General features: G+C 61.0%; 1 protein-coding gene across 3 annotated transcripts in view; it reads left to right on the forward strand.

Annotated features, from left to right (window-relative positions):
• Positions 1-27,953, forward strand: part of FGFR2 (fibroblast growth factor receptor 2) — an 82,633-nt gene that overhangs the window by 29,550 nt on the left and 25,130 nt on the right. For 2 of the 3 annotated variants that reach the window (XM_054728652.1, XM_054728653.1), the window contains exons 5-8: positions 7,498-7,667; positions 17,303-17,426; positions 25,489-25,679; positions 26,852-26,999. In XM_054728652.1, the coding sequence (XP_054584627.1) occupies positions 7,498-7,667; positions 17,303-17,426; positions 25,489-25,679; positions 26,852-26,999 (633 nt within the window). The remainder of the gene's footprint in view (positions 1-7,497; positions 7,668-17,302; positions 17,427-25,488; positions 25,680-26,851; positions 27,000-27,953) is intronic. The other variant, XM_054728654.1, reaches the window with a different exon arrangement.

Raw genomic sequence — 27,953 nt, forward strand, 5'->3', positions numbered from 1 at the left:
ACCGCTGCCCGGGCCGCCGCTGAGCGATGCTGTGAAACATGAGAGGCGATTTAAAGCGATAGCGGCTCCCGGCCGGCTCGGCGGCCTCTGCCATCTGTTGGTGTGATTAGGCCGCTCTGATTCCCAGGTGCAGCCGGGCGGCCGCGAGGGCGCAGCTGGGGCCTGTGTGGACGGAGCAGCGCCACGCCGGGGCGGTTGGCACGGTGGGGACGGGGATGTTGCCGTTAGAACAACCTCTGCCCCCTCAGATGCCGAACGCCTGACCGGATTAATAGGGAAAGCTGTAGACGCACCGAGTTCTTCGCATTTTCAGCCCCGGGAACCCCTCCGCGTGTCCAGTGTGATTCCTCGGGCACCTCCTGATCCTCGGGAAATGCCCGGGGGGGGGGGGCAGGGGGACGTGTCTGAGAGTTCCTCTCCCGGGAAGTTCGCAGACGGAGCTCCCTGACCCCCTGCTGACAGGGACGGGGTCCCGGCTTTCCCAAGATTTTTCTCTTTCCGGCAGGTGGGTGTCAGGTCTGTGTCCTATGGCCTGAAAATACAGGGTGTCCCCCAAAAGTGTGGACACAGTCTGAATAATTATTAATTCCAGGGGGTTACATCTGAAAAGGAAGGAACATCAATTGAGCTACGAAAAAGTGTACACGTCCACGTGTTTGGGGGGGCACCCGATCGCCTGCAGGTGATTTTTCCCTCTGCCCGTTTGCTCGATGGCTGTTTAATTAATTTAATTAATTTTGATGGTTAACTATAAAAAAGGCAGGTTTACCTGCGTGGTAGGTTCTTCTTAGGTTCTAGAAAGCGTGGTACAGTGGCAAAGCGAACGGTCAGAAATGAAGGAGGAAGGTTGAACGGGGCCCTGACGTGGGGCGTGCCACGCCCAGGCCGCTGTGCCCGCCGTAGGTGTGATGGGCCATATTCAGGTCGCTCTTCACTCTGCCTCGTCCACCGGAACCAGGTCGGAAGCGGGCGCCCCGGGCCGGTTTCCCGGTTCCCCCCCAAGCCCACGGAGCCGCCCGGTTTTTCGGATCGGGCTCCGTTCTTACTTCACGTGTGTCACCGCGTGCCTCAGACCTGCCTGTCCCCGCAGGCCGCCTCTGGAGGGAGGCCGAGTGCCCGCCTGGGCACGGAGGGAACGTGTGTGTGGTCCCAGACTTCGCCCACGTCTCTCGGGGATCTCACGTGACACAGACGTCCCCATCGGGAGGAGGGGCAGGTCCACGGGCCTTCCCCGCCGCACGTGGGCTCTGCGTGGGACCCTCCCCTCGGAGACGGGCAGAGCCCCCAGCGTCCTTCCTCGGGGTGCCCCGAGGCCTTGACCAGCGCCCGCGTGAACACCAGCATCTGTCGCCGTGGAAACCCCAGGCTGCGGAGCCCCTGCGGGCTGATGGGATGGGTCTGACGCCCGACCCGCTTGGCCAGGTTCCTCCGTCACAGGCGGGAAGGGCATCCCCGGGCCGTATTTTAGCAGCTGACTCGCTGGTGACCTCACGTCTCACCGCGCTGGGCGTTTCCCCAGCAGAACAGCCCTGTGATGTCATCCCCGCCCGGCCGCCGGGAAACGCCACAGCTCACGCGCCCGGCCGCCAGGCCCACCTTCTCGGGACAGAAAGGGTCGTTTCTGATGCTGGTTTCCAAAGGGCGTCCAGGCTGAGGGCTTAGAGGTTCCATGTATGTTAGCGTGGGAAGGCGTGGCTTGGTCCTTGTTCTGGGTCTGAACGATAAGTAGACACGTGTGTGCGTCTTCGGGGAGAGGGTTTCATCGCCTCCTGCGTGTAAGCGGTTGTTTCTGAAGAGCTGGAGGCTCTGTTCTTGGGGCCGATGGCGGGGACACAGGTCAGGTGGGGAGCGAGGCGGCTGCTTCGAGATCCCTGCGCGCAGCGGCTCCTCCCGCCGCGTGGAGAGAGAGACCAGGTGGTTCTGTGTGGTTCTGTTTGGTTCCGTGCCTGTCGGGACCTGTGGCCGACGCCCGAGCGAGTGCCAGGGAGCGAGGCCGCGTTGTTTTGGAAGGATCTTGGCGGGGATGGCGGATCCTCTCGTGATGAGTCTGCTGATAACGGTGCGCAGAGCCTTTGCTCCAGTGGGGACTTCCACGTGGTGGACATCATTTCTCGGTAAACGCTGGCTTCTTCCTTACGTTTAAGTTCCTAAGAATCGAAACAAACAAAACAACAAAGCAAAACCGCATTCCACAGCCTCCCTAAACGCTTCGGAATTCTTCTGTGGAACGGAACGCTCGCCGTCCTTCTCCCACGACCAGCGTCCTGCCGCCTCCTCCGCCCCCTCTGGGCAGACAGCCTCGCCAACAACTGCAGGGTTTTCTTTTCCTTTTTTTTTTAAATACGTTTTTATTGATGTCAGAGATGAAGGGAGAAGGAGAGAGACATAGAAACATCCATGGTGAGAGAGAATCATGGACCGGCTGCCTCCTGCACGCCCCCCACTGGGGATGGAGCCCGCAGCCCGGGCCTGTGCCCTGACCGGGAATCGAACCCTGACCTCCTGGTTCGTGGGTTGGCGCTCACCCCTGAGCCACGCCGGCCGGGCGCAGGGGTTCTTTTGGAGGCAGATCCTGGGAGCTCCCACGGGGCAGCTGGTCGACCTCCCCGTGGACTCTGGCATTCACATGTGGGTAACTTGCCTCATGTGTTTTAATGTTTTTCTTATTGACCGTCTCACTGGTCAGCAAGTTCATTGTTTTAATGAGATTTCTCAACTAAATCTCAACTAAAGCACCTCCTCTCCCTGCCCCCCTCCCCCCCATAATCACACCCTCACTCCCATCTCCGTTAGATTATTTCTCTTAGTTCGTGAAAAACTGAGAACAGATGATGGTGGGGCGGGGCCTCCGGGACAGCCCTCCACCCGGGCTCTAAGCGTTCAGGTGCCCCGATTAGTGATATTTTTAAAGGCCTGATTATAGACTTAGACACGGGCCTTAGTGGAGCTTTAGGGAGTCGGGAGACTTAATCTAGGAGCTGAAACAGGCTGTGTTTTTTTTAGTTTTGCATCAATAAACATACAGTTGGCAGTCATCAGTGTCCACAGCTCACGTAAATCGTGAACTTCTGACTTAGTTACCATGGGAGAGTTCAGAGGGCAGCTGGGGGCGGAGAGGGCACTGCTGGGGGAGCTGGAGGCTCGGGCAGCCCCCCCGCCCCGCAGCCTCCAGCCGGGTGACCTTGATCAAATCACTTAACCTGCTGGGCCACATGCTCCCCGAGGTCGCTTTTGGCCGTGGTAACACGACGCCATGTTTTCCTGTGAACTCTGGGCTGGAGTCTCTCTTTGGCTTCGGGGAGACGAGACCATAGACCTTAGCTGTCGGTCTGGGACACGTCGGGGTTGGGCAGGGCAGGCGCAGCAGCCCCTGTCTTCTCGTTACGTTTAAGTCACAGGGTCGGAGTAAGTCCTGATCCTCCCACTTGTGGACAGTTGGTGTCTGCCTGTAATGGAGGTGCCGGGAAGGAAGGGCAGAGCTGGGGGGACCATGTCAAGCACGCACTTCTGCTCCCTCCTTCGAACAGTTGTCCTTCTGGTTCATGTGTTTGTCCATCCACCCACCCATCTATCCCTCATCCATCCATCCCTCATCCATCCATCCCCTCCATCCACCCACCCTCCCACCCACCCATCCACCCATCTATCCCTCATCCATCCATCCCCTCCATCCACCCACCCTCCCACCCACCCATCCATCCATCCCCATCCATCCACCCACCCTCCCACCCACCCATCCATCCATCCTCCTTCCATCCATCCACCTCTCCATCCATCTATCCATCCATTCATCCATTCATCCACCCATCTATCCCTCATCCATCCACCCACCCTCCACCCACCCACCCATCCATCCTCCATCCATCCATCCATCCATCCCCTCCATCCACCCTCCCACCCATCCATCCTCCTTCCATCCATCCATCCATCCATCCATCCATCCATCCATCCATCCACCCATCTATCCCTCATCCATCCATCCCCTCCATCCACCCACCCTCCCACCCACCCACCCATCCTCCTTCCATCCATCCACCTCTCCATCCATCTATCCATCCATCCACCCACCCATCTATCCCTCATCCATCCATCCATCCATCCATCCATCCACCCTCCCTCCCACCCATCCATCCATCCCCTCCATCCACCCACCCTCCCACCCACCCATCCATCCTCCTTCCATCCATCCATCCCCTCCATCCATCCATCCATCCATCCACCCACCCATCTATCCCTCATCCATCCATCCCCTCATCCACCCACCCATCCATCCATCCATCCTCCTTCCATCCATCCACCTCTCCATCCATCCATCCATCCATCCATCCCTCATCCATCCATCCCCTCCATCCATCCACCCTCCTACCCACCCATCCATCCATCCTTCCATCCATCCATCTCTCCATCCATCTATCCATCCATCCATCTCTCAACCCATCTCTCTCCCTCCCTCTCTCCCTCCCTCCATCCATCCATCCCTTCATCTATCTCTCCACCTATCCACCCATCCACCCACCCATCCATCCATCCTTCCATCCGTCCACCTCTCCATCCATTTATCCCTCCCTCCACCTACCTATCTATCCCTCATCCATCCATCCCCTCCATCCACCCACCCACCCATCCGTCCAACCTCCTTCCATCCATCCATCTCTCCATCCACCCACCCATCCAGCCAGCCCTCATCTATCCATCCTTTCTCCCTCTTCCCTTTCTTTCTCCCTCCCTCCCTCCCTCCCTCCGATACTCCACAGGCTAAAGTCAACGCGAGTTGTACCTGCCAGGTGCTCTGCTCTTGCCGGCCGGCAGACGCCGAGAGGAGTGGTTTTCCGTTTGGAAACAGCTGGCGATGGGAACTCGTGTGGGTGACAGAGGTGGCCCAGGGCGGGAGGGCGCCCTTGGCGGTGGGAGCCGGTGGTGAGAAGGCTGCGTTGAGGGAGCCGTGAGGGCAGCTCCTGTGGTTGGTTGGAAGCCTCTGTGTAACCAGCCCCGCGGACGGAGGTCTGCTGGATGGCGTCGGCCCTGCGTTGACTCTGTGGGTGACTGTCGGTGCAGGAGCCACGAGGGGCCGGCGGGCGGCACCTCTGAGGCCTCGCTGCTCCTTTAAGCTCGTGGTTAGTCTTTCCCGACCGAGGGCATCGTTCTCCGGCAGATTCCGTCGGGGATGGAGGGCCTCGGAGCAGGGGCCGCCTGTCGCCTGGGCCAGCGTGTTCACCCGATGTCACAGAACGCCTTCCCGATGCCGTTGGGGTTCAGCGCCCGGCTCCTCCTCTTGGCTCTCACCCAGTCCCACCCGCCCCTCAGGCTCCGCCAGAGAGGGGTGCAGAGTGGGTGCGAGCGTTTCCCCCGAGCGGCGTGATGCGGCGTGGCTGGCAGACTCGTGTGCGCGAGGCCGTGGAGGAAACACCTGTCCCGTGTTCACCTTCTCAGGTGACAGTCATGAGTGTGTCCCCCGGCCTCCCGGGTCGAGGGGCGGGCCGGCCGCCTGTCCCTGTGTCTCACCCCCTGCCCTGTGTTTGGGGGCGCCCTGGCATTTCCACGCGCCCAGGCTGCTGAAATAGTGGACTCAGGACTTCTCCGACCGTGAATTATCTCTCTCACCTCCAGCTTCTCCGGGCCTCCCACAATCCAGCTTATCCCGGGAGGAGCCGCTGCAGGATAAGAGAAGGATTCCTCCCCTTCGGCATCGGGCTTGTTAACAACCTCCTTGAGGCCCGGCCAGTGTGGCTCAGTGGTTGCGCGTCGACCTATGAATTAGGAGGTCACGGTTCGATTCCCAGTCACGGCACAGGCCCGGGTTGCGGGCTCCATCCCCAGTGTGGGGCGTGCAGGAGGCAGCCGATCCGTGATTCTCTCTCATCATGGGTGTTTCCATCTCTCCCTCTCCCTTCCTCTCTGACATCAATAAAAATATATTTTTTAAAACCCTGAGCTGATGTCTTACAGGAAGGCCTTGTCATAAAAGCACATCGAGCCGTGTGACCTCAGCACCCCCCCGGAGGGGGCTGGGCGTCCCGGGCGCACAGGGAACCTCGAAAACGTGGCTCGACAGCCCTTTTTTTTTTTTAAATATGTATTTTATTGACTTTTTACAGAGAGGAAGGGAGAGGGATAGAGAGTTAGAAACATCAATGAGAGAGAAACATCGATCAGCTGCCTCCTGCACATGCCCCACCTGGAGATGTGCCCGCAACCCAGGTACATGCCCTTGACCGGGATCGAACCCGGGACCCCTCAGTCCACAGGCCGACGCTCCATCCACTGAGCCACACCGGTCAGGGCTCGACGGCCCTTTCTGTTGAGTCACGACTTACAGGGATCCGGGAGGGAGAATGTGAGCTCGGGTTCGAGCCCTGTGGTGACGTGTCGAGGTCTGCGCCTCCCGCGGGGAATGAAGCGGCGCCCAGCGCGGCTGCACGGGGCCCCGTCTGTTTTGCACGGGGCCTCCCGCAGGGGCCGCCGTGGTGATTGACGGTCCACCCGGGAGTGGCCACCTGCCAGGACTCCCCCCTTGTCCTGCGGTCGCTCCTCAGGTGCCACCACGAAGGCACCGCTGCCGGGCTCCTGGGGGACGCCCATGGGGGCGCAGCCTCCGCCGCTCAGCCCCGCGGGAGAGGCACCGAGCATTTTCAGGGCATCACAGTCCTGCCCCCTGTGGGGGGGCAGCCCCTACCGGCTCATTCCCTTACGGGGAGAGGAGAGGGCGTTCCGAGGGACCCGCTCGGCTGTGACCGCGCTGCCCGTGGGCCCCTCCGTCCACGTCTAGGAATTCACGTGAGCAGGCTTTGTGGGAGCGGTCCCCGGGGGTGTGACACCGACCCCGGGGGTGTGACCCCGACCCCGAGGGTGTGACCCCTGAGGGTGTGACCCCGGGGGTGTGGACCCCCGAGGCTGCCCCCCCCCCCCCCCAGGGCTGCCTTCGCTTAGATCAGGTCGGAAAGGCTTGGGCGGCCACCAAGCTCATTATTCACTTTGTGCTCCTCGCGGTTCCTGTCTGGTGGCTGCGCCGTTGGCGGTGGCGTGAGGGTGGGCGGGGTTTCCCGGCGGACGCTGTGGCTCTGGGGTAGAGACTGTGTCCCTCATTCGGCAAATTTAAACACTCGCCTCCTCCTCCTCGAGTGTAAAAGCTCCCCCACCCCGAGGACTCGGAGCGGCAGCTTCACAGAACGGGGTCTCCGTCGCCGCCTGGTGAGCTGCCTGCTGACATGGAGGTCGAATTGTGTCTCTCGTCGATGTTTCTCTCTCTCTCCCTCTCCCTCCACTCTCTCTAACGTCAGCGTGAGGGCTAACCAAAACCATAAAAAACAAAAAACCAGCAGGTCATCCCCCGCGACTCAGCTGGGTCGGGGTGAGGAAACGCCTGAGGTCAGTCTGAGGTCACCCTCACCCCGGCTTTGCCGACCTCGGTGGTCCGCGTACGCGCAAATGACCTCGCCCACGAGGAGCGTGGCGAGGGGGTGACCCGCCCGCCCACGCTGCCCCGTTGTCCCCGCACAGGAGCGCCCTACTGGACCAGCACGGAGAAGATGGAGAAGCGGCTGCACGCCGTGCCCGCCGCCAACACGGTCAAGTTCCGCTGCCCCGCGGGGGGGAACCCCACGCCCACGATGCGGTGGCTGAAGAACGGGAAGGAGTTCAGGCAGGAGCATCGCATCGGAGGGTATAAGGTACGCCGCGCTCCACGTCGTCGGGGTTTGCACTTCTTATTTATTTGTTCATTTTGCCGGAAGCTCCCGGGAACCGGCAGGAGCGGGAACAGCCTGGCCGTGATCGTCATTGGCCGTTTCCGTGTCTGCTGCCGAAGCACACGCGTGTGAGCCCGGCCGCGTGCCGTGCTGCAGCGCAGCCCCCTCTGCGCTGAGCCGCACGGGAAGCGGGTTTAAGAGCAGGAGGGTGGGAAGCGGGGTCTGTTTTCTATACGCTTTATGGTCTATAAGACCAAGGCTGCGCCGACCTCAGCCGTAAGTGCAGCCGCTGGGCTCGAGCCGGGCTGCGTGCGCCTGGATGGGGCCCGGCGCGCCGACTGTCCCGCAGGAACAGAGGGCTCTGCCCGTCCTCCGTCCGCGAGGGTTCTGAGCCGCCCCCCCTGGCTGTGCCGTGAGTCTGGCCCCTCGCCCCCCGGGGTGCGGGGGACAGCCATCCCTGGAGGTGCCCGTCGAGCCCGTCAGGCCTCGGTCCGTCCGTTCGGCGAATGACGCCTGAGCGCCGTCCGGGGCGCTGGGTGAAGCTCAGGCCATGCTCGCGGGGACTCCTGGTCAGAGGCGCACGCGGCCCTGCGGCCCTGCAGGGAGGCGTGATGTCGGCTCTTGGGGAGACTCGGGGTAGGGAGGCGGCGGGATTCCGGGCTGAGTTTGGAGGGAGGGTATCTCAGAGTGAGCGATGTAGAATCTCCACGTTATTCCGTACGGAGAAGGAGGACTTTAAAATGTATGGCCCGGCCGGCGTGGCTCAGGGGTTGAACATCAACCTAGGAGCCAGGAGGTCACGGTTCGATTCCCGCTCAGGGGCACAGGCCCGGGTTGCAGGCTCCGTCCCCAGTGGGGGGCGTGCAGGAGGCCGCCGATGGATGTTTCTCTCCCATCTATGTTTCTACCTCGCGCTCCCTCTCCTTAAAGAAAAAAGTCAATACAAACATTCTTTTAGAAAAACAATGATGGTCAACATCCTGGCGGTCAGCGAATTTCCTCCCCTACGCCCCCTTGGATGGACGTGAGTACAGAGGCCAGCGAGCACGTCCCGATCACGGCTGAGGAGGGATGTGCAGATCCGAGCTGGAGGCCGAGGGGGCCGATGAGGGAGGGCTGCTGGCCTGAGGCAGGTGCAGGCAGCTCAGTGTGAATGGAGACGATGAGATCCCGCTGCCCGTGGGCACCTACGTTCTGAAGGCCGGACGGAGCCGGCAGCGGGACACCCAGCCGGGCTCCCTGCAGGCACGGACGACACACATCTTCTTGTCTCATGTCGGAGCCATTTTCGGAGAGAGAGAGAGAAGTGGGATTTGAGTGCTTGGGAACAACAATCTAGAGTATATTTTGCTTTTAAAGAAAAAGGGGCCAAGCTGGGGGGCGTGCCTCCTGGGATTGTTCTAACCCCCGGATGCTCTCTGCAAACACAAACTGATGCAGTCCCCATGGTCAGGCCTGGCCGGCCTGGCTCAGTGGCTGAGCGTCGACCCATGAACCGGGAGGTCACAGTTCAATTCCTGGCCAGGCACATGCTGGGGTGGTGCCCTCTGGGGCGGGGCGAGCTGGCTGGAGGGCCCAGGGGGCGTTTCGTGCCCTGCTGGGCCTTCTCTCGGGAGCAGAGGCTGTGGCCGAGGTGTGAGCGGCCTGGGGGGTTACCCCTTCGAAGGCAGAGGCCGTGGGCCTGGGTTCTGTTAGGGCGTGGCCGCAGTGGAGTGGGACAGTCAGCTCGCGGAGCCCCGGAGGCTGCTGGGACTTGCAGGGGGAAGACAGAGACCTCCCATCTCCGGGGCCACGCGGTCCCCGAGGGTATGAGCCCCACGCACTGTCAGACCCCGCCCCCCGGGCATGTGCCCGCCCGCGGCGAGCCGGGACCTCCTGAGATCGATACAAACGTCAAACGAGAAGGTCGGTGGGGTCGTCGTGAACATGGGCCCCGCCAGCCCGGACACCGACCTTGAGCACAACCGCGACGCGGCAGCGGCATTTTCCACCTGGAACAGCTCCGGTTTCTCTGCGGGAGCCTCCCTCCGTCGGCGGGTATCTCATGGACGCTGAGCAGTTATCACGCTTTAGGGCAGAAGGGCCAGCGGGTGTCCGAGGTAACGAACAGACTGCCTCCGCCCCCCAGCGCCCTCCTGGGCCACGGCGAGGCCTCGAGGGCAAGGGCGTCCTCAGAAACCATCGCTCCTGCCACACACGCGCCGCTGGGAACGGAGACAGGCCACGGGCGCCGCCTCCGGGGAAAAGGCAACGTAAAACACCATTCCCTTTTTTTAAGACTTTTTCATTGGCTTTTTTAGAGCGAGAGGAAGGCAGAGGGACAGAGAGAGAAACATCTACGTGAGAAACATCGCTCGGCTGCTCCCGCACACCCTCCACCCGGGCCTGAGCCCTGACTGGGCATCGGCCGCTGAGCCACCCCCCGGGGCAGGTCTGGAGATTTTCAAAGTTAAATTCGAAAGGCAGTGGGCGCCCTGCGGGCACGCTGCCCCGGCTCCTCTCTGAGCGTCTGCAGGGCACGGCCACCGCGCGCACGCCCACGTCCCGGAGGGCAGGGCTGGCGCGGAGAGGAGGGAAGCGCTGGCGCCTGGAGCACCGGGCTCGCCCAGCCCTGCTCCGGGGCCACCTCCTGCAAAGCAGACGTCTTGGTGTTTGAGGTTAAACAGGTGTGGCTCCCATCTGCAGCCCCAAGTGCCCCGCCCTGGACACGTGTCACCCGTTCACGCACACACGTGCAGGAGGGGTGGCCTGGGGCCCCCCGGGGCGTGGCCCGAGCCGTGAGATTTCATGCGTCCTGACAACACTCCGTCTGTGTTGAGTTGCAGTTCGTGGGGCGCCTCGGTGATGGCCGAGGTGAGGGGGCCGTCCCTGCGCCTCGGCCGATGGGGGAGGGAAGGCGGGCGTGTTGGTTGGCACAGCGGCTTGGCGCGGAGCCCGCGTGCCTCCCGGCTCCTGCCTGTTTACCTGCTGCTTATCGCACACCTGGCTGTTTGGAAATGTCTGGGCTCTTTTTGCCGTGGGGGAGCCACACTTTGACCTTTCACCTTTGTGTTTTGGTGTCATCGTCCTAAGCTAAACCCACATTCCCAGTTGTCCCCCGGAGGTAGCTGGGGGAGGGGGGTGACGGGCACCCCGGAGGATCGAGGTGACGAGGATCCCGAGAAACCTGTCTGAGCCGCCTTTTGTCTCCGTGGCGACGGGTGCGGGGTGCTGGCGGAATCAGGTTTTTGTCTCACCGGGCGAGGGTTCGGGCCACGCGCTCCGGTCGGCTTTGTTCGGCCTGGAAAGCCTGGGACTCGCCAGGCTCTGCAGCCCCGGGCGCTCCGTCTGCTCCTGGCAGGTGAGAAGCAGGGATGGTTCCACGGAGACTGGGCCACGGGCAGGGGTGCAGAGAGGCGCACGTGTTGGCTGCTGCAGGGTCCCTCGTCCCTGTGGCTCTCGAGTTTCTGCCAGGGCGACGGGCCTGCAGGGGAGTCATGCATGCGAGGGAGGCCCGGAGGGCAGGGGAGGATGGGGAGCCGGGGGCAGGGGAGGCCCGAGAAGCTGGTTCACGTCACTTATTTTTGGTGTGTGTGTGTGTGTGTGTGTGTGCGCGCGCGCGCACGTGTGCACGCAAGGTTTCTGTTTAAATTTGAAAAGCAAAGAGGAGAAGAAAGTAAATATTCATTATATAAAGTGTGTGGCTAACAATTTGGTACCTTTTCGTCCTGGTTTTAGCCGTGTGTATACTGCCGGGCGAATGGATCCAGGCCTCTGCGCACCCATGGGGCTGTGCACGCGTGTAACTTTACACACGGGGGTCATGAGTGTTCATGTTTGCATTCAGCCCATTGTTTTTCCATTTACCGATAACTTGATATCTCACCAGGTGGGAACATACGAATGCCTCATTAAAAAAAAAAAAATGTTTTGTATTGATTTCAGGGAAGAGCAGAGAGGAAGGGAGAGAGAGAGAGAGAAACATCCATGATGAGAATGATGGATCGGCTGCCTCCTGCACGCCCCACACTGGGGATGGAGCCCGCAACCCGAGCCTGTGCCCTGACCGGGAATCGAACCGTGACCTCCTGGTTCCTGGGTCGATGCTCAGCCCTGAGCCCCGCCGGCCGGGCACAAAGGCCTCACCTTCAGTGACAGTTTGCCGTGGAGCTGGGACGCGCTGCACGTTCCTTCTCGCAGGACAGCCTGGACCTCGCGCAGGGCCTTCTGGATGGTCCTGGTCTTGCTGCTGCGAAGGTGCTGGAATCCACTCTCGCGCGTGCGCCTGGAGCCTCCCGCTGTGTCCTGTGGCGGCTGGATTTCTGGCGTAGAATGAACTGGGTCGGAAAAAAGGCGTGCTGCCGATGTTGATGGCACCCCCCAATGATCCCCGGGAGGGTTCCCCGCTCGTCCCCGTCCTCGTGTGCGGCTTTTTCCCAGCGAGTACGCCGTGCGCCGGTCTGTCTAATCGTGGCTAATCGGCGGTGAATAACAGCCTCGTTATTGTCCTCATTTGCATGTCCCGGGTGTTGATGAGCTCAGCGGCTTTTCCCGCGCTCCTCGGGTCGGCATCCCCTCCTCCCTGCGCGGAGCTGGGGTGCCTGCCGTTGCCCAAACGGCGGGAAAGCCAGGAAGCGGGGGGTTCAGGCAGACACGTTGCTGAGGAGCCTGCACGTTTGTTGGGACGGTGGCTCACGGAATTGTGGTGTGGAAACAGAATGTTAAAAAAACAACACAGCCCTGGCCGGTGTGGCTCAGTGGATAGAGTGTCGGCCTGCAGACTGAAGGGTCCCGGGTTCGATTCCGGTCCAGGGCACGTACGTCGGGTGCAGGCTCGATCCCTGGCCCTGGTCGGGGCGCGTGCAGGAGGCAGCCAACCGACGTGTCTCTCTCACGTCGATGTTTCTCTCTGTCTCCTGCCTCCCGTGGGCTTTCTCTAAAAGTCAGTGGGAAAAGATCCTTGAGTGAGATTAACAACAACAAAAACCAAAACCCCCAAACCCCACAGAACACTCCCCACGTCCACGTGCCTCCGCTCCCCACCTTCAGGGAGTTACTGTTCGTAGCTTCTCATGAAGCCACGACTGTTGGGGGGGACCCCCTCCAGCATGACCACGCAGCCCCCCTGTGGGTGGCTTCGAGGGCACCCACTTGGGAAGTGCCACGGCGCATAGAGCTGGGTTGGCGTGTGTGACGCGTGGCGGGAGCCGCTGTGTGCGAGGACAGACACCGCCTGCGGGGCAGCGTGTCTGTAGGGCAGAGCCCGGGGTCCGTGTCCAGAAAGCATGATCTATGGCAGTGGTCGGCAAACTCATTAGTCAGCAGAGCCAAATACCAACAGGACAACGATTGAAATTTCTTTTGAGAGCCCAATTTTTTAAACTTAAACTTCTTCTAACGCCACTTCTTCAACATAGACTCGCCCAGGCCGTGGTATTTTGTGGAAGAGCCACACTCAAGGGGCCAAAGAGCCGCATGTGGCTCGCGAGCCGCAGTTTGCCAACCACGGATCTATGTGAACGTATACTTTTATAGTATCTGTGGGCATCTCCAGGAAGTCAGCGTTCAGGCCGGGGCCCGTGAGGAGGGATCTCCAGGGCCCCCGGGAGACGGGGCTGCGCCGGGTCCGGGTCAGCAGTGGCCGTGGCGTGCCGGCCGCAGGGGCCGTGGCTCACGTCCTGGGCAGAGGCAGGCGGTGCCCTCCCGCCCATTGGGGTTCGGCTCCATTTGGAACACGCCCTGTGCCAAGTCTGGGTCCCGGCTCTAGAAAGACACGGCAGGTTGGACGGGGTCCAGGAACGGGCCGTGGCCACGATTAAGGGCTCACGGGCGTGACATCTGAGCAGGGGCTCAGGGCTGCGGGCGGGATTACGGGCTCGGTGACGCCGGGCCTGTGGCTTCACCCCACGTCGCCCTCCCCAGGACTGGCTGCTCAGAGGCCGGGGCGTCCCCTCCCTGGCACCCTGAGAGCTTGTGGGGGAGGGGAGGGTCTCGTCGGGGCCCATTCGCCGGAGCTGAGTCGGGGAGCTTACCGCTGCTTCACGCTCCGGGCTGACGGCTCCAGGTCAGCGGCCAGGGCTGGGATTTAGGCCAAGCTTTATTTATTTATTTATTTTTTAAAATATATTTTTATAGATTTCAGAGAGTGGGGGAGAGGGAGAGGGGGAGAAGCATCCATGATGGGAGAGAATCGTGGACCGGCTGCCTCCTGCACGCCCCACACTGGGGATCGAGCCTGCCACCCAGGCATGTGCCCTGACCGGGAATTGAACCCTGACCTCCTGGTTCCTAGGTCGATGCTCAGCAGCTGAGCCCTGCCGGCCGGGCTGGGTAGAGAGTTTTAATTGCCCAGGAAAGTCAGCGCCCACCTCCTCTCCTTCAGAACAGCCCGCGATGCTTTCTGCAGAAGGTGCTCGGCCTCTCGTGGTTCGGCTGCAAGGCTGTGGCCCAGCCGGGACCGAGAGGGGGTCTCCGCCAGCCCAGAGCGCAGACCCGCTCGGTTGTCGGTCCGAGGCCTCCGGATCCGTTTCGCTGCGTTCATTTCACCTGCGGGGTGAGCATGCTGTCCGTCATCAGCCCCGTGAGGTTGGACCCCGGGCAGCGTCCTCGGTCAGGCAGGGGCTGGGGACCGTGACCGGCTGCTCGGACCCGGTCTGTGTGCGTCGCTGGCAGTTTTGTTGAGAAGCGTCCAGCTTTTGGCGCAGATGAGGGGAAAAGGGGACCCTCGTGCGCTGCTGGTGGGGATCAGACGGGTCAGCCACTCTGGAAGACAGCATGGAGTTTCCTCAAAAAATTAAGCGTGGAACCGCCCTCTGACCCAGCGATCCCACTTCTGGGAATATATCCTAAGCATCTGAATCACCATCAGAAAGAACATGTGCAGCCCTATGCTCATCGCAGCACCGTGTACAAGAGCGGAGAGCTGGACACAGCCCCGTGCCCATCAGCAGACGAGTGGATAAAACGCTGTGGGATGTCTACACCGTGGAACACTAGGCAGCAGTAAAGAAGGACCTCTGACCCTGAGACAGCAGGGAGGGGCCTGAGAGTGTGGTGCTGAGGGAAATAAGCCAGTCAGAGAAGGACAAGTACCCCATGACCTCACTCATGTGTGGGATCTAAAGAGCAACATAAACAGGCGAACAAAATAGATCCAGAGACACAGAAGCATGGAACAGGCTGTCGAACCTCAGAGGGAAGCAGGGAGGGGGGGTTGGGGGGTCGGGGGGAGAGATTAACCAAAGACCTTGTGTGCATCTATGCAAAACCCATGGGGACAGACAGTAGGGCTGTGGGGGCGGGCTAGACAGGGTCAGTAATACTTTCAACAATAAAGATTAAAAAAATAATTTAAAAATTTCTAAAAAATGGTTAAAATAGTAAATTTTGTTATATATATTTACCATAGTTTAAAAAAATAGTAACATACCAAAACTATGCATTGAATTGTACAATTTAAATGGCTGAGTTCTATGGTATGTTAACTTCTATTTCAGTAAAGCTGTTATTAAAAGTGAAAGAAACAGCCCTAGCCAGTTTGGCTCAGTGGATAGAATGTCGGCCTGAAAGGTCCCGGGTTCGATTCTGGTCACGGGCACAGGCCGGGGTTGCGGGCTCCATCCCCGGTGGGGGATGTGCAGGAGGCAGCCGGTCAGTGATTCTCTGTCAGTGATGCTTCTATCCCCCTCCCCCTCCCCCCCCCCCTCCCTTCCCCCTCCCCCTCCCCCTCTGAAATCAATGAAAATCTATTTTTAAAAAAGTGAAAAGAAAAAAAAAAACCGAGTCCAGCCTTCAGCCCATGGTTCTTCCTAAGACTTGGTGGTGAGCGGGATCTTGCTTTTGAACTTGACGTCAGCGTGCGCTGCGTGGCGTGCGCAGCAGTGACGTGCGCAGCGTGGCGTGCGCAGCGTGGCGTGTGCAGCGTGGCGTGAGCAGCAGTGACGTGTGCAGCGTGGCGTGCGCAGCGTGGCGTGCGCAGCGTGGCGTGCGCTGCGTGGCGTGCGCAGCGTGGCGTGAGCAGCAGTGACGTGCGCAGCGTGGCGTGCGCAGCGTGGCGTGAGCAGCAGTGACGTGTGCAGCGTGGCGTGCGCAGAGCAGACCCTGCGTGAGGAGCGTCCTGGGGGGCAGCGCCCTCACAGCCGCACCCCGGCCGGGCCGCCGCTGCCTCTCCAAGCCGGCAGCCGCCCTGACGCGGGAGCGCTGACGCGCCGGCGGCCCCTCCGGCCCAGCCCTGCCTCGCCCGTGGCCCCCGCGGGCCCCGCGCGTGTTGTCCCGCGTCAGTGACGGAGGCAGGACGCAGGCCGGGAGCCGGCGGAGGTCAGCCCGCATTCCTGAAGCGAGAGTCAAAGCGGCCGGCCCTGCGCGTTATCTCTCCGCCGCGTCCGCCGTCCCTGCCCCGAAGGCCGGCAGCGCCGGTGCGGGAGGGAGACGCGCTGGAGCCTTGACCCCGGGGGGTGCGGGTGGGGGTGCGGGTGCCTGGGTCCTCGGAGGAGCGCGAGCCGCTGGGACACGCCAGGCTGCTCACGTGGGAGGCGGGGGGAGCCGCGGGGCCGCCTGTTTGCACGCGGACGGCCGTGGGCGGGGGTGACGCCGTGTTCCCGCGCTGTCACCTCTGACCCCCCGCGGAGGGGAAGCAGCGGGGGCGCACCGCCAGCTCCCCCGGCGCCGGGGCTCCCGGTGTGGGTTCCGAGTCTGTTTCTCAGGAGCAGGAGCGTCTCTGCAGCTCCCGCCGCGGGAGGGCGGAAAGTTCTGGAGGCTTCCAGACCCCTCCGGGCCGCGGGGGACATGGGAGGCGTTGGAACCCGTCGGCTCCGGACACAGCGCCAGCGCCTGTGGGGGGGGCCGAGGGGGAGGGCCCGCTGGTGGTGCACCGTCCGTCCCGGGGCACGGACACTGCAGGCGGCGCTCGGGGCCCCCGGCTCAGGGAACCCCCAAACCTGTGGCAGCAAACTCCACGCTCCTGGGCGTCTGGACACGTCCGTGTGCTCGCCATTCACCACCGCGTCGGTGTTCCCGTTTGTCACCATCCAGAGCGCTTATACGAGGACAGGTTAGAATTCAGGAGGTCCTGTTCCTTCTTCTTTTTTTATTATATATTTTATTGATTTTTTACAGAGAGGAAGGGAGAGGGCTAGAGAGTTAGAAACATCGATGAGAGAGAAACAGATCAGCTGCCTCCTGCACTCCTCCTACTGGGGATGTGCCTGCAACCAATGTACATGCCCTTCACCGGAATCGAACCCGGGACCTTTCAGTCTGCAGGCCAACGCTCCATCCACTGAGCCAAACCGGTTAGGGCAAGAGATGTTGTTTCTTTTTTGAAATATATTTTATTGATTTCAGAGAGGAAGGAAGAGGGAGAGGGAGAGAAACATCCATGATGAGAGAGAATCATGGACCGGCTGCCTCCTGCACGCCCCCCATTGGGGATCCAGCCCACAACCGGCATGTGCCCTGACCGGGAATCGAACCGTGACCTCCTGGTTCATAGGTCCTCGCTCAACCCCTGAGCCCCGCCGGCCAGGCAGCTTCAGGAGACCCCGACCTTCCTCATCGCCCCCAACTATTGAAATCCAGACAGCAGCCCCGGCGCTCTGTGCTGGGGCTGCGGACTGACCGCCTCTGCTCCGACCTTCCAGGTCCGCAACCAGCACTGGAGCCTGATCATGGAGAGCGTGGTCCCTTCCGACAAAGGCAACTACACCTGCGTGGTGGAGAACGAGTGCGGCTCCATCAACCACACCTACCACCTCGACGTCGTGGGTGAGTCTCACTGCCCCCGGGCCCCGGGAGAGCCCGCTGTTCTCGCGCTTTCTGAACACACGCTGTCACCCGGGACGGGCCTCCTGCCGTGGACGGTGCCCTGCTTCCTTCTGAGCCAGGTTGCGTGCGTCTTACGTGTGCCTCTCGGCCGAGCGTCATCCCACACAACACGGACCTGGTTTGAAACCTGCTGACGTGCTGGAAGCTGGGATTGCTCTGAAAAATGTCAGCGTGTGGGGAAGGGGGCGGGGACGCTGCAGGAGAAACGTGTCTTTATTCTATTTTTAAATATATTTTTATTGATTTCAGACGAAGGGAGAGGGAGAGAGAGAGAAACATCCATGAGGAGAGAGAATCACGGATCGGCTGCCTCCTGCACGCCCCACACGGGGGATCGAGCCCACACCCTGGGTCTGTGCCCTGAGCGGGAATGAACCGTGACCTCCTCGTTCCTAGGTCGACGCTCAGCCCCTGAGCCACGCCGGCCGGCTCAGTACCTTCTGGTCACAGTGCTATTTTAATGAAATGTCTTAAGACCACGCGGCCTGTTGTCCTGGGAACTCCCATTTCTGCCCGCCTTGCCGTGAGGGTGGGCTCTGTCGTCAGTGACTGGGAAAGGGTGCTCCTCTGTCGTGAGCACCGATGCGACCTGCCTCGTCGCGGCGGGGGCTGGCTGGGGTTTCCTTTCTCTGTAGAAGCCGGGTTTTCGGTCTCGTCATCCATCCCGACTCACTGTTGCCACCTGCCCATGAGTCCTGCCGTGAGTCCGTCAGGTTGTCCCTCTCGAGCGACGGGCAGGGTGCTGACACCTGCGGAGGCTGCAGCTCAGGGCCCACCTGGACTCCTTCTGTGAAAGGGGTTTTCCCCTTGTGACGCCTCGAACCCGTGCCCACCCGTGTGTCCGTGCACAAGGCATCCTCCGGCGTTCCCGAGGCAGCCGTGCCGAGGGTGGTTTCGCGTGTCCGCATGTTTCTCCTTCCGTAGAATAGGAACCCTCCGAAGAGGGAGACCCCAGGTCTTCGACGTGCCAAAGCGCCGTTAAAAAACTCCCCGGCGCTTGATTAACCCGATGGCATAGATTTGGTTAATTGAAGTTTTGGGTTAACTGAAAAATACACAGAAAGCTGTTTGGTTTTCTATCGAGTGAAAGTAAATTAAATCCGTGAGACACTCTGCCTTCGACAGCATCGTACGGTCTTGATTCCACGTGAGTCTTCAGTGAGGAAAGAAAGAGCATTCGTAACAGTTCACTGTTTTATTTAGGCTCTTGGGGGGCCCATGTTCGGTGGGTGGCCACAGAAGGCTGCGTCCTGGAGTTCTGTTTCCTCACAGAGATGTTGATGGAGCGTTTCTGGTGGGAATCTCTGTGCTCAGATACTTCACGGGACCCTCACGTGCGAGAAGAAAGCGGCTGCATTTATCTGGGCGCGCATGTTCCGCAAACCGGTTGCTCCAAGGGCCTGGGACTTGGATTCCACTCGGGGGGCTCATGTCTCCTGAACGGGACACGAGAGCGTGTCTATTGAAGGAAAGAACGATTTGGGGGCTGAACGTTCTAAATTCCTGATCCTGAGCCTGAGCAGTTATCCGTGATGAGACCCATCGATCGGCTGCCTCCCGCTCTCCCCCCTGTGGGGATTGAGCCCACGACCCAGGCATGTGCCCTTGACTGAGAATGGAACCCAGGACCCTTCAGTCCGCAGGCCGACACTCTATCCACTGAGCCACACTGGCCAGGGCAGGACGCCCTTTTCTCAGTAAAGGACAACTTCCAGAGATCCTCCCAGGACAACAGCTGGTGCCTGCCTTCCAGAGGCACGGCCATCCTGACGAAGGGCCGTGTGTGGGCACGAAGGGCCGTGTGTGGGCAGGCGCTGCCTGATTTAGGGAGGAAGGGTCCGCAGCCGGTCGGGGGCAGCCTGTCGGGGAGGAAGGAACAGGAGGAGTTCGACCCGTCCTGGCATGGCTGCGCCCGCTCCCCATCTCTCTGTGGCAGTCGGTCACCGGCCTCTGACCCAGACGCCCTGAGGGCAGGGCCCCCCTCATTCAGCTCTCACCTCGCTCCAGGCCAGGGTGGGAACGTCCGCCCCGGCCGTGTGAGACCCTCGGGATCATACGGTCTGGCCCTGCCTAGGCTGAGGGGCGAGTCCATTAAATGTGTGACCACACGCAGGCGCGTTCTGAGTGGTGACTGCACGGCCGAGGATGGTGTGAGAAGTACCCACGTGGCCTGGCAGGAGAGAGGCGCCCCACCCGGCTTTAGGCCAAGCACAGGGTCCCCACTCAGAGACTCGGCCATCACAGCGCCATCCACCAGATCACTCTGCCACCGCTCCGCTCTCCCTCCCACGCCAGGCCAGCTGTTCCCGCCGCCCCGCCTGTCCCTTCCCCGAGCAGGGAAACACCTCTGGCAACACCAGCACCCTCCACCCCCCCCCCCGACACGCTCCTCCCCCCCCACACCCACACCCTCCCCTCCCCCTCCACCACCAGCACCCTCCCCTCCCATCCCCCTCCCTCCCCCACCACACCCTCCCCTCCCACACCCACACCCTCCCCTCCCCCAACCACAACCTCCCCCACCCTCCCCCTGCATCGACCTCGCTAAGGAGCCAGGTGACGGGACTCTGGAAGCCACCTTTCCGACTCCCCTGCCCCTTACGTCGAGGCTGCACCCCCTACCCCTCGGCCGTGAAATTAAACCAACACGGAGACCGACCGTGAGCGTGACGGGGTGCGCTGAGGAAGAAGACCCCCTCAGAGTGCTCCGGTGGATGAATCCTTTTTAAAAAAATACTGACTTCAGAGAGGAAGGGAGAGAGAGAGAGAAACATCCATGACGAGAGAGAGTCATGGATCGGCTGCCTCCTGCACACCCCCCACTGGGGATGGAGCCCTGACCAGAACCGAATGGTGACCTCCTGGTTCACAGGTTGGTGCTCAACCCCTGAGCCACGCCGGCGGGCTCTCCTGGTCACCCGCTTGGTCTCTAGGCGTGGAGACAGCGCGGGGAGGCAGGACTGAGGACCCGGCTTCAGCCTGCAGAGCCCACGAGGCCGGGAACCGCTCTGTCGTCATCAGCGCGAGGCTTTCGGCAGGCGGCTGGGCCCCGAGGGCTGTGTGGCTCCCTGGCACCCACGCCTCACGCGGGCCCATTTGGTTCACCCCCCAAAGCCACCGCCGCCCGCTCGTGGGAGAGAAAAGGCCGGGCTGGGCGTCCGAGAAGGAGTTCTTGGAGGTCCTCCCGCGTCCTCCAGACCACACCGCGCCTCCTCTCTTCAGCCCCTCGGGGTTGCTAAGCAACGGCCAGGTTAGAGGTCGGGGCATAAAATGTGGATTGTGGTGTAAGGACAGGTTGGCGGGCTTCTCCACGCTCCGTAGATGAACGGGCGCCCGAGAGCAGAGGCGGGCTGGTGCCGGATCCACGAGGGGCGCTCGGGCGATCGGGGTCCCGGTGGCTCCTGTCGGGAGAGATGGTGCTTCGTGGCCCCTGTGTTTCGGGGAGAAGGCGTTAGGAGACCGATGCCTCGGAAACCAGCCACCCGGGGCCTGGCAAGTCGCGGTGTAACTCAGAGCCTGGTTCTCCGTCCCAGGATGCGTGGCCGCCAGCCGGCCCACACGAGGCTCTCTGCTCGGGGCGGCTTTTATGGCCTCAGTCACGTCTGAGCCAAAGCTCAGATCTTTGTGCGCAAACCTGTTCCGATGTCCCGAGGCGGACGGCGTGTTACAGAGTTCCAGTGGCCAGTTAGCCAGGATTTATTCCCTGTCACCCAGGCATCTCTCTCTCTCTCTCCCCTCCCCCCCCCCCCTGCAGGACTTGAGAGTGAATCAGTCTCGATATTTAGACTCCTAGCAGCTGGGCCTCTTGCTTTAGAAAGTGCTTCACTGGAGCCCTTGACAAGGGGTTGAGGGGCGCGGGGAGAGGAGGTCGTGCGGGGAGAAGGGGTTGTGCAGGGAGAGAGGGGGCGCGGGGAGAGGGGAGAGCCGTTTCCCAGCCCGCAGCCTGTTTACTCTGCTTGTAGTTGGTGGAACCTCATTCCAGCCGTGCAGCCAACTGTCCCGTGGCGGCGGCCGCGCCCTCCGGGCTGCCTTCCCTCCGCCTCCATCTGGAATTCACACGGGGCCTCGGGACCTCTGCTCCCATCCCCCACGGGCCCTGGCCCGCACCTGAACCCGCAGAACCCAGCCTCTCCTGTTTAATGGCCACAGTAGAGATGCAGGTGAGGCGCTGGTCGGCTCATCTGCCTGCCACACGCTCACGTCACGCCCCGTAAGAGGAAGCCCGTTTCCCGTAACATCTGAGAGTCGAACCGCTGGAGCAGGACCCCCCTCGCCCCGCACCTCCCGGTGGAGAGGACGAGAGGTGAGCGAGCTGTGGCTCATCCTCTCCTCCGGAGAAACTCACTGAGCTATCTTTCTTTTTTTGTTTTTGTATTGTTAATCCTCCGAGGATATTTTTTCCATTGATTTTTAGAGAGTGGAAGGGAAAGGGACAGAGAGAGAGAAACACCGATGTGAGAGAGAGACATGGATTGGTTGCCTCCTGCATGCACCCCGACCAGGGCCGGGGAACCTGCAACCGAGGTACATGCCCTTGACCGAAATCGAACCCGGGACCCTTCAGTCTGAGGGCCGCTGCTCTATCCACTGAGCCACACCGGCCAGAGCCACTGACCATTTTTCCTATCGGCTACCCCACAGCATGGCAGACGGAGGGTCCGTTCTCCAGGGCCGTGTGGGGTCCTGGGGGCACCTGAGCTGCTGGAGGGCCTCCGTGCCCCCGTCCCTGCCCTGTGCCCCCAGGGCCCAGCTGTGGGGGCCGCCTGCCCTGCTTGTGTCCGCGGGACCTGCTGCCCGGCCCGCTCCCCCAGCTGCCGGCTGCTCCCGGCTGCTCCCGGCATTCACCCTGATTTTTCAGAAGTTGGAACAGGAGCCCCGTTGCTGTCATCCCCTGGGAGTGATCACTGGTGGAGGGTCTGATGGCAGGAAGGGGGGGGGCGCCGAGGGTGTGGGAGAGGGGGAGGAGGAGGGGAGGGAGAGGGGGAGAAGGGGGGGAAGAGAGGGTAGGGGGAGGGGAAGGAGGGGGGGCGCCCACCCCATGCAGATGCTGGCACCCGGGACCTCATCCAGGACGTTTGGGGCAGAGAGCGCGGTTGCGACGGAAATCAAAGCCTGATGTGGGGAACGCACGGGAGGCCTCCTGGCTGTTTGAAAACATTCCGCGGCGGCGTTCCCTGGGTTTCGTTTTCTGCCGAAGGAAGGCAGCTGTCAGGAGGCTCGGGAGGGGGGAGGTTTCCGTGACGGGTCCCGCTCACATCTCGGCCGAAGTGAGAAAGGGCTGGGGGGTTGTTTGTGGAAGGTGAGGGCAGTGGAAAGGCTGAACTCAGGGCGGCGAGTGCGCGGCGTTGGCATGCTGTCATGTGCGAGAGCAACAGCGTTAAACCGACGCGGGTGTTTTTTAAAGAAACAGTCGGGAGAGCAGTCACTTCGTAGCGGAGCCCGCGGCCCGCAGACCACAAGCCAAGCAAGACCGCGGCCCTGGCACAGGCCCTGCCCGGCTGCCCGGTGAGTCAGCGCCCCGCCGCAGCCTGGCGCGGCCGGGGGTGCCGGGCCCATGAAAGCGCCCATTGTTCCCGGCATCGGGGCCGGGACGCCGAGCACAATGTTTGCTTGTGAAAAGATTTATGAGAAACAAGCGTGTGTAAGGGAGACGAGGTGGCTGAGAGTCCGCTGACCTGGCTTACGGGACGTGTAGGATTTTAGAGTTTCTTTGTGTCTAAGCATCAATATTTGGGGCCACAGTAAACACTGACCTTTGAACACCCAAACACGGGCACAGGCGGAAAGCCGAGCCCCGGAGGGATGGGCCCCACGTGCACGTCTCGGCGGGAGGGAGGGCACCCCCACGTGGGACAGGTACAAGGAGGTTGGCTGATGAGCTCGCTGGTGGTCTCCAGCCCAGTGGCGGGTGCGTGGACGTAGCGCTGGGGCCGGGACTGGCCAAGGTTACCCAGACCTCCACCCCCGCCAGCAGGTCCCCGTGGCATCAGCCGCTGCCAGGCCTGCCCGGGAGGCTCACCACCACCACCGGCCACCACCACCACGACGCCGTTAGCCAAAGCGGGAGGGTGTCTGCAGGTACTGGAGGGGCTCCCAGCTTTGCAACCTGCTGCCCCCAAATTTAGGAGCCTCCTCTTCTGGGTCCTCGGTGCAGCCTGTCTGGGGGATGATATTGGGGCAAATGAGTGGCTTCTTGGGCCCAGCAATCCTGTTTCTCACGTGGAAGCACGGGCAGGTGTCTGACGTGCTGGCAGATCCTGGCACGCGGTGTGCTAAGAGGAACCTCTCGCGTGCTTTCTTTTTTTTAAGGTTTTTATCTGTTTGCTTTTACATAGGTTTTTACTGATTTTTTTTTAGAGAGAGGAAGGGAGAGGGATAGAGAGAGAGAAACATCTGTGAGAGTAAAACATGATCGGCTGCCTCCCGCACGCCCCACACTGGGCATCAATCCCGCAACCCGGGCACGTGCCCTGACGGGGAATCGAACCGGCGACCTCTTGGTTTCTGGGTTGACGCTCAACCACTGAGCCACACTGGCCGGGCTTTTTGAAAAGTTTTTAAAGACGAGCAACAGGCTTCTGCAGGAAAACCAGTTTGCTCTTGTCCAGTAGCCTCCACGCAGTGACGTTTTAATCAGAGCGGCTCAGAGGGAGAGGCTCCGACAGCTCTCGTTCTACGTGCTGCTCCCAGCCCGGGCCGGAGCCGGGGAGACACCGGGCGGGACCTCCTGTTGGAGTGGCGCTAGAGACAGCGGTGCCCCCGCTGCGGGGAGGCAGGGAAGGCTGGTCCCTGCGGGTGGCGAGAGGGCAGCGCCTGTGAACAGTGGGGGACGGGGTCTGTGCTGGCTTCCGAATCGGCTGCCGAGGACGGAGGTCCAGTGGACAAGGCACCCGACAGGGGGTCTGTCACGGCTTCTTGGGGACCCTGGTATTGAGATGCTCGCGCACCTCTGAGTCGGAGAGGGGCCTCCCCAGGCCTGAGACAGGAGGGGTGTCCTCTGTTCACACCCTTTTCCCGAGAGATGTAAGGCGAGGGCGGTGGGAAGCGGTTGCTTGCCCATCCTGCATGTGGCCTCTTTTAAGACAGTCCAGCCCAGCCGGTGTGCTCAGTGGTGAGCGCCAACCTAGGAACCAGGAGGTCAGGGTTCAATACCCGGTCAGGGCACAGGCCCGGGTTACGGGCTCGATCCCCAGTGTGGGGCGTGCAGGAGGCAGCGATCCCTGATTCTCTCTCATGGATGTTTCTCTCTCTCTCCCTCTCCCTTCCTCTCTCTGAAATCAATAAAAAATATATTTTTACAAGAAAATAACTAAAAAGGCAGTGTCAGCCCTGCCCGGACCTGGAGCTGGGGCCCCGTCTGAGGAAACCAGGGATAACACGTGCTGTGCATCAGCCTTTGGCACAAACACACTATTTATCGAGGAAGTGACGGAGGGATAAGAAGGTGCACGCCCTGAGGAAATGCCAGTGTAAAGGGAGAGAGCCGTTTGTGCCTTCCGCCTGTCTGTAACTCGGGGCTTTAGCTCTTGGTTTGTTTTCTTTAAAAACAAGCGCGGAAGGTCTTCCCAGAGCGTCTCGGAAATGGGTGGGGGGGCCCGTGTGTGGGAGCCGTTTCAGTGTCGGGGTGACGGGAGCATGGGTCACCTGCCTGTGAGGTTAAGCTCACGGTCAAGGTGAGCGTCCGACATCGCCCCACGTGGATACAGGACGGTCCCTGTGTCCTGGCCGTTCGCCTTCTCGTCGTCCCGGGAAACACTTTCCCTCGCTCCCTAGGTGGCCACGGACAACCCGCAGCTCTCCGCCAACAAGGTCTCTTCTAAACGAGTCTTCTTCGCACGAGGCCGCGCTCGCCGAGCCCTCTGGAGCCCTTTGTTCAGGGCCGGGCAGCCGTGTCATTTCCAGAGGCTCCGCCAGCAGACTGACCTTTTTGGCTCCAGTTCACAGGCAGCCTCTGGGCAGCACAGCTCACTCCCCCGTCTCCCCCTCCCCCGTCTCCCCACAGAGCGATCCCCGCACCGGCCCATCCTCCAGGCCGGGCTGCCCGCCAACGCCTCCACGGTGGTCGGGGGCGACGTGGAGTTTGTCTGCAAAGTGTACAGCGATGCCCAGCCCCACATCCAGTGGATCAAACACGTGGAGAAGAACGGCAGCAAGTACGGCCCCGACGGGCTGCCCTACCTCAAGGTTCTGAAGGTGAGGCTGCCTGAGTCCCAAGGCACCCCAGCGGGGGTCCCCTGACAGGGCCCGGCCACGGGGCTCTGATTTCCTGTTGAATCTGAGAGATGAGTCTCCTATTTGGCCACTACAGAGTGTGCTGGGGAATTAGTCAAAACCTGAAGGGATTTGGGGGTGAGGGAGGGGGGCACCGCCGAAGTTGGAGTCAGAGAAGTTCAGTCTTTTATCAGCCTGAGATCTTCGGGGAGACGGTTTGGCTCCGCTGCCCGTCTGTAAGGGTGGGGTTCCCGGGATCATCCCCGTGCAGGGCGGCTGCAGCGAGTAAGGGTGCGGAGGGGGGGGGTCGCCAGAAAGCTTTTTAACTCCGGGGGTGAGGCCGATGTCGCTGCCACTTTATAGCAACCCTTTAGATTCTCCTTTTTAAAGAGACCCCTTTACGTGGAAATGCATTCACATGCGGTTTCGACAGTAACCTTTATATTTCATTTTTTAAAAATACATATTTTTATTGATCTCAGAGAGGAAGGGAGTGGGAGAGAGATAGAAACGTCAATGAGGAGAGAAAATCATGGGTTGGCTGTCTCCTGCACTCCCCACACTGGGGATCAAGCCCCCGGGCATGTGCCCTGGACTGGGATCGAACCCAGGACCCTTCAGTCCGCAGGCCGACGCTCCATCCACTGAGCCACACCAGCTGGCAGACAGGGATCCATGGAAGCTGGTTCTGCGCCCATGAAATGTGGGGCCGGGACCCTTGTTCCCTGTGCCTCTTGCCTGCTCCCTGCAGTCCCCGTTGTGACAGCATCAGCCTGTCGCTGCTGTAGATCCTCGTGCTGTTCGGGCCGGGTGGCGTCCTAAGCCTTGCCCACCATTCTCCCCCACACGGAGCTGCATGCATACAAGTCCCTTAAAGGAGCCGCCGCCCCATAAAGCCACCACGGGTTCCCCTGAGAACCGCACCCTCGGGGTGCTCTCTCCAGTTGAGACACGAAGGGTCGGAGAGCTGGGGAAAGGTGACTCACCCAGGAGCCACCCTCTCCTGCAGGCCCCTCTCCCATCGTCCGCCGTGGGCGTATGCTGTCCCCCGAGGCCCGGGCCCTGGGTATCGCGTGCCCGCCCAGAGGCCGTGCCCGGTGTGTGGTGGCGGGACCGCGCGGCGCCGAGTCGATGTTGTTCTCTGTCTGTTCCAGCACTCGGGGATAAATAGTTCCAATGCGGAAGTGCTGGCTCTGTTCAATGTGACGCCGGCGGACGCTGGGGAGTATATATGTAAGGTCTCCAATTACATAGGGCAGGCCAACCAGTCCGCCTGGCTCACGGTCCTGCCCAAGCAGCAAGGTAACGACGTTTCTGGCTTCTCGTCCTTTTTTTTTTTTTTTAAAGAAGGCTGGATGTAGACGCTGAAAAGACGTGGTGCTTTGGGAGACGGCAGGCAGCTTATAGGATCCTCTGTGGCCTCGGGATGTCCGTAACCATCTTTCTTGGGTGATGCGGCTGGTGGGTGCCAGCAGCCATGGAAAAGCGCCCACGGTGCTCTCGGCGCCCGCTCTGGTTCCTTCCAAAGGTCGCACCCCCCCTCCCCCCAGGTTTTAAATCGTTCGTTCCTTCTGGGGCATCTTATCTTGTTTGGGCTGCACAGACCCCATCGTCGCGGCACACGGACGCCATTTAAAACGCATACCTGCGTGCCCATTGATTGCGTGGCCTCACGGATCCACAGAAGTCACCTCCTCCGGCCCCCGGTTTTTAGGGAAATACGGGCACGGTGTTGTTTGTCCATGGGGCATCGTTTCTTTGGTTGTATAACTGATCTTGTGAGATGCTGCCCTTGACCTTGATGTCCTGGACCTTATTGTTTTGACCTTGCTGTCCTGGACCTTGGTGTCCTGGACCTTATTGTCCTGGACCTTATTGTCCTGGACCTTGCTGTCCTTGACCTTGCTGTCCTTGACCTTGATGTCCTGGACCTTGCTGTCCTTGACCTTGGTGTCCTGGACATTATTGTCCTGACCTTGGTGTCCTTGACCTTATTGTCTTGACCTTGATGTCCTGACCTTGGCGTCCTGGACCTTATTGTTCTGACCTTGGTGCCCTGGACCTTGCTGTCCGTGATTGGGGGCAGCCCACGTGGTGACTGCCCTGCGGGAGCTACTGAAGGCAGCAGGTCGCCTCCTCAGCCTGCCCCGACCCACACTCAGATGCTTAGTTAAAAAGGGAGAAAAAAGCCAGTTCTCTCGCTGCCGAGATGGAGCTGTTTCTTCCATTTCGTTTCCACGCTGTGGCGGTCCAAGT

This window comes from Eptesicus fuscus, chromosome 17, assembly GCF_027574615.1.
Source record: "Eptesicus fuscus isolate TK198812 chromosome 17, DD_ASM_mEF_20220401, whole genome shotgun sequence".
NCBI lineage: Eukaryota > Metazoa > Chordata > Mammalia > Chiroptera > Vespertilionidae > Eptesicus > Eptesicus fuscus.